Source organism: Taudactylus pleione, unplaced genomic scaffold (assembly GCF_031769625.1).
Source record: "Taudactylus pleione unplaced genomic scaffold, aTauple2 ptg000617l, whole genome shotgun sequence".
NCBI classification, from domain to species: domain Eukaryota; kingdom Metazoa; phylum Chordata; class Amphibia; order Anura; family Myobatrachidae; genus Taudactylus; species Taudactylus pleione.
Genome location: NW_028285019.1, coordinates 661210 through 667209, shown reverse-complemented (window position 1 = coordinate 667209; position 6000 = coordinate 661210). Strand labels below are relative to the sequence as shown.

At 50.9% G+C, this 6000-nt stretch overlaps 1 protein-coding gene across 1 annotated transcript in view; it reads left to right on the top strand.

Moving 5' to 3' along the window:
- Positions 1–3332: 3332 nt before the first annotated feature.
- The window catches only part of CD28 (CD28 molecule), a 48078-nt gene continuing 45410 nt past the window's right edge, over positions 3333–6000 (top strand). Inside the window, exon 1 of the mRNA XM_088454456.1 lies at positions 3333–3536. Coding sequence (XP_088310582.1) covers positions 3482–3536 — 55 coding nt within the window. The 5' untranslated portion in view covers positions 3333–3481. The remainder of the gene's footprint in view (positions 3537–6000) is intronic.

Here is a 6000-nt window from a genome sequence, read left to right as displayed (position 1 = left end):
ACTGTCCCAGTAACCAGCTGTTCTCTCCTCTCACTGTCCCACTAATCAGCTCTTCTCTCCCCTCACTGTCCCACTAACCAGCTCTTCTAACCGCTCACTGTCCCACTAACCAGCTCTTCTCTCCGCTCACTGTCCCACTAACCAGCTCTTCTCTCCGTCATTGTCCCACTAACCAGCTCTTCTCTCCGCTCACTCTCCCACTAACCAGCTCTTCTCTCCGCTCACTGTCCCACTAACCAACTCTTCTCTCCGCTCACTGTCCCACTAACCAGCTCTTCTCTCCGCTCACTGTCCCACTAACCAGCTCTTCTCTCCGCTCACTCTCCCGCTGACCAGCTCTTCTCTCCGCTCACTGTCCCACTAACCAGCTCTTCTCTCCTTTCACTGTCCCACTAACCAGCTCTTCTCTCCGCTGACTGTCTCACTAACCAGCTCTTCTCTCCTTTCACTGTCCCACTAACCAGCTCTTTTCTCCGCTCACTGTCCCACTAACCAGCTCTTCTCTCCACTCACTGTCCCACTAACCAGCTCATCTCTCCGCTCACTGTCCCACTAACCGGCTCTTCTCTCCGCTCACTGTCCCACTAACCGGCTCTTCTCTCCGCTCACTCTCCCACTGACCGGCTCTTCTCTCCGCTCACTGTCCCACTAACCAGCTCTTCTCTACGCTCACTGTCCCACTAACCAGCTCTTCTCTCCGCTCACTGTCCCACTAACCAGCTCTTCTCTCCGCTCACTTTCCCACTAACCAGCTCTTCTCTCCGATCACTGTCCCACTAACCAGCTCTTCTCTCCACTCACTGTCCCACTAACCAGCTCTTCTCTCAGCTCACTGTCCCACTAACCAGCTCTTCTCTCCGCTCACTGTCCCACTAACCAGCTCTTCTCTCCGCTCACTGTCCCACTAACCAGCTCTTCTCTCCGCTCACTGTCCCACTAACCAGCTCTTCTCTCCGCTCACTGTCCCACTATCCAGCTCTTCTCTCCGCTCACTGTCCCACTAACCAGCTCTTCTCTCCGCTCACTGTCCCACTAACCAGCTCTTCTCTCCGCTCACTGTCCCACTAACCAGCTCTTCTCTCCGCTCACTGTCCCACTAACCAGCTCTTCTCTCCGCTCACTGTCCCAATAACCAGCTCTTCTCTCCGCTCACTGTCCCACTAACCAGCTCTTCTCTCAGCTCACTGTCCCACTAACCAGCTCTTCTCTCCGCTCACTGTCCCACTAACCAGCTCTTCTCTCCGCTCACTGTCCCACTAACCAGCTCTTCTCTCCACTCACTGTCCACTAACCAGCTCTTCTCTCCGCTCACTGTCCCACTAACCAGCTCTTCTCTCCGCTCACTGTCCCACTAACTAGCTCTTCTCTCCGCTCACTGTCCCACTAACCAGTTCTTCTCTCTGTTCACAAGGTGATGGTGGTCTGAGCAAGGTGATGAGGGGCTTTTGGGCTGAAGATAGTGATGAGAGGATGAATTTGAGGAAGGTGATGAGGGGCTGGGGACTGAGGATGGCTGGCTACAGACACCATCACTCCTACCCCTGAAGCATCCACTAAGGCCTTGGAAGAGATGGCAGACAAGAAATACAGCCTGTATCATCAGTGACAGTGTGTTAAGTCAGTGTATTTTTACTGTGTTTAAAGTCTGACATAACTTTCATTTAAAATATCATGCTTTACATGCAGGGGAGGTATATGTGGGTGCGGGGTTGGGGCTGCTGGTGAGTAGGTGGGGCCCCCAGAAATATCAGTGTACCGGGCCCTGATAATTCTGTTGCTGGCCCTGCATGTAGCTGCAGTATTTGGACGCTCACCTGGGAAAAAAGTAAAATATTAAAGGACCTATACGATTAAGCCACGCCATGCATTCCACCGCGCAGCATTGGGCTTAATCTGTGAATTCACTCCAACTTCATTATGACAAAATGACTCATTATAAGCACCCAGGACACTATAAGCGACTTTGGACGCAGCTGTGGTGCGACACAGACATTAAGAGATAGGTACTAAAGTCTGGAAATATTTACCTGTGGTGGAGCATAAATGGCACGCCATGTATCTCGCACCATATGGCACAAACAGGACTGGATCGGCACGAAATATCGTTGCGATCCGCAGAACAGGGCTGGATTAAAGTCCACATGGTTCTGCGGCTGAAACTGTTCAAGAGCCTATACTGAGAAGTGAAGGAGGTGTGGCCAGTATTGTGTGGGTGTGGCCAGTGCTATGTGGGTGTGGCCAGAGCCCTACACATCAGCTCCAATGTCTCTCTAAATACATAAAAAGTGCAGAATTTTGTGAGAAAACTAGAAATACAATTTTAATACTTAGGATTTATTGCTGAGTATTTGTCCAGTCATGGTCATGCTGCTATGACAATGGGCCTATTTATATGTGGAGGCCTGGAGCTGTAGCTTCATCTGCCCCATGGGTAATCTGCTGCTGAAGAATACAAGTGATTTTGGCCCTCATTCAGAGCCGTACGCTATTTGTGGTCGCTCGTTTAAAAACAAGGGGTGGCTATTCAAATGATCCGTACGCACATTGCAGTCTGTTCACACCTCTAAGTCTGAACGAGCGAGCAAAACATACGCTCGTTTATTTGTTAAAAACGCCCCCTGGCCGCTCGCATCCTACGTCATGTCCGCTATTTATTAGATTAATCGAGTACATCGACCAGCGTATGAACTGCTCGCTATTCTTGTGGTTGGTGTTTGCTACCACAAATTTGCGAGCAGTTCTGGCTATAAAATAACCCAGTGACGTGGTCACTGACGCTGCTGTTTTAAATATGCACACCCATAAAACGCCCGTTTTGACCTTTAAGCACGCCTGCGTTCGGATCTCCACTCCCCATTTTCAAGCACCTTCCCCTGTTACCACCCACATACGCCTCATTCTGTCACTCAAAATAGCAGGCACTCGCTATATTGCGTACCAACGATTTTCGGCCGCACTGACTGGTTCGCGCATGCGTACTAAAAACCGTACGCATGCGCAGATGTGCAAACATCGCTCGGAACGAGCGTACTGCCGCTAACGAGCGGCTCTGAATGAGGGCCTTTGTTTTTTCCTGTATAGAAAACTCTATTTGTTGTGGATAGAAAGATAGAAAAAGCAATGAAAATACTGATGCGATGTCTCACAAAGTGCTGGTTTTCTTAATGCTGAGTTGAAAACATGAACTCATCAGTCTGGCTTCCTGCCTCGGACGGGGAAGAGCACAACGAACACCTATAGCAACAGCTTTGGTGAAGAGAGAGGCGGAGGCAGGTATAGGAAAGAATGAGGGTGCCATGTATTAAAGTCACATTGGGGTCTGAAAGTGAGGGTGAGACATGCTTCCTGCCTCAGCCTGTTGTGTCTCCTGCATAGATGACGAGTAAATGAAGACTTGAGTCAATTTGAACCAAGTAGATTTGGACCCTTTTCCATAATTTTCACAATAGTTTTGAGGCGTTACCTTCTGTTTAATGCAGCCATGGTTCCGTGGATGATCTTGTCTGTAGGTCTCATCATGCTCTTTCCATGCATAGGTAAGTCCAGTAGTACTTGAAGTTTCTTTTATAATTACAACTGTAAAGCAAAAATATAAAAAATGTGATTACAAGACAAAGGTACACATTGTATACAGAGTTATTTTATACTTCAGTGGATAGATTCATAGATATCAAACATGAGCTGGATTATTTTATTCTGTAATGTATCTGTAGCTTCATCTAGTAATGTAATGACTCTGAGTTCTGGTATTTGCTACCTAGTTGGTGCCTTTGTGGTGTCTCCCTATGAAATGTTGGCACATAAAAGCTGGTGCCTTTGAGGTGCCACCCTACCTAGCTGATGGCTTTGGGTGCCTTCCTACCTAGACGGTGACTTTGTGGTGCCTAACTGATGGCTTTGTTGTGCCACCCTATCTAGCTTGTGCCTTTGTGGTGCCTCTCTACCTAGCTGACAGGTTTATGGTGCCACCTTACCTAGCTAGGGGCTTTGTAGTGCCTCCCTTCCTAGCTGGTGCCTTTCTGGTGCCACTCTAGCTAGCTGGTGGCTTTGTGGTGCCTCCCTACCTAGAGGGTGGCTTTGATGTGCCTCCCTACCTAGCTGATGACTTTGTAGTGCCATCGTATCTAGCATGTACCTTTATGGTGCTTTCCTACCTAGCTGACAGCTTTGTGGTGCCTCCCTAACTAGCTGCTGCATTTGTGGTGTCTTCCTACATAACTGTGGTGCCACTCTACCAAGTTTGTAACTTGATGGTGCCTCTTAAATCTAGCTGGTGCTTTTGTGGTGCCACACTACCCAGCTTGTAGCTTTGTGGTGCCTCCCTACCTAGGTAGTGGCTTTGTGGTGCCTCCCTACCTAGCTGGTGGCTTTGTGGTGCTTCTCTACCTAGCTGGTACCTTTGTGGTGCCACACCACCTAGCTTGTAACTTTGTGGTGCCTCTTGAACCTAGCTGGTGCCTTTGTAGTGCCACACTACCCAACTTGTAGCTTTGTGGTGCTGTCATACCTTGCTGGTGGCTTTGTGGTGCCACCCTATCTAGTTTGTACCTTTTTGGTGCCTCCCAAATTAGCTGGTGGCTTTGTGGTGCCTCCCTACCTAGTTGACAGCTTTGTGGTTCCACCCTACGTAGCTGATGGCTTTGTGGTGGCTCGCTCTTGGTCAACACATCTAGAAATTTGATTTAAAAAATGGACTTGATGGTATTAGGGCATTTTTAGCCTGTATAAATTCTGTAGGAAACTATGTTATTTTTAAAAGAGGATGTCTATTATTTTCCTTATTATATCCATTTTAAAATAAGGGAAAAATAACGTTTCTATTTTCCTGCTGCATCAGGTGTGACATGCAGCATTTATTCTGCCATTCTTCTACGTAGAATTAAGGGAAAACTAAAATTTAGATCTTCACAAATGTTGCAAAATAGTGAAAGGAGCAACATGGCCGCCCCCTGAGCTGTGTTGCTTGCAGGCTGGCGGGGAGAGCTCAGGGCTCTGGTATATGAGCGCTGGCAGGGAGAGCTCAGGGCTCTGGTATCTGAGCGCTGGCGGGGAGAGCTCAGGGCTCTGGTATCTGAGCGCTGGCAGGGAGAGCTCAGGGCTCTGGTATCTGAGCGCTGGCGGGGAGAGCTCAGGGCTCTGGTATCTGAGCGCTGGCGGGGAGAGCTCAGGGCTCTGGTATCTGAGCGCTGGCGGGAAGAGCTCAGGGCTCTGGTATCTGAGCGCTGGTGGGGAGAGCTCAGGGCTCTGGTATCTGAGCGCTGGCGGGGAGAGCTCAGGGCTCTGGTATCTGGGCGCTGGCGGGGAGCGCTCAGGGCTCTGGTATCTGAGCGCTGGCAGGGAGAGCTCAGGGCTCTGGTATCTGAGCGCTGGTAGGGAGAGCTCAGGGCTCTGGTATCTGAGCGCTGGCAGGGAGAGCTCAGGGCTCTGGTATCTGAGCGCTAGCAGGGAGAGCTCAGGGCTCTGGTATCTGAGCGCTGGCGGGGAGCGCTCAGGGCTCTGGTATCTGAGCGCTGGCGGGGAGAGCTCAGGGCTCTGGTATCTGAGCGCTGGTGGGGAGAGCTCAGGGCTCTGGTATCTGAGCGCTGGCAGGGAGAGCTCAGGGCTCTGGTATCTGAGCGCTAGCAGGGAGAGCTCGGGGCTCTGGTATCTGAGCGCTGGCGGGGAGAGCTCAGGGCTCTGGTATCTGGGCGCTGGTGGGGAGCGCTCAGGGCTCTGGTATCTGAGCGCTGGCGGGGAGAGCTCAGGGCTCTGGTATCTGCTGTCTCTCCAGCCTGAACTGATGGATGTGAGCTGCAGATTTCAGGTGACAAGTAGAAGCTATGGGGGTCATTCAGACTCACTTGCGAGCGGCAGTATGCTCGCAAGTGGGTCGATGTTCCCCACTGCGCATGCGCACGACAGAGGGAGCTCCGTCGTGCGCATGCGCGATTCCCAGCGAGCGACGGGCTTTCCATCGCTCGGGGTCTCGCACAAAAGGGGGCGTGCTGTCGATGTTGATTG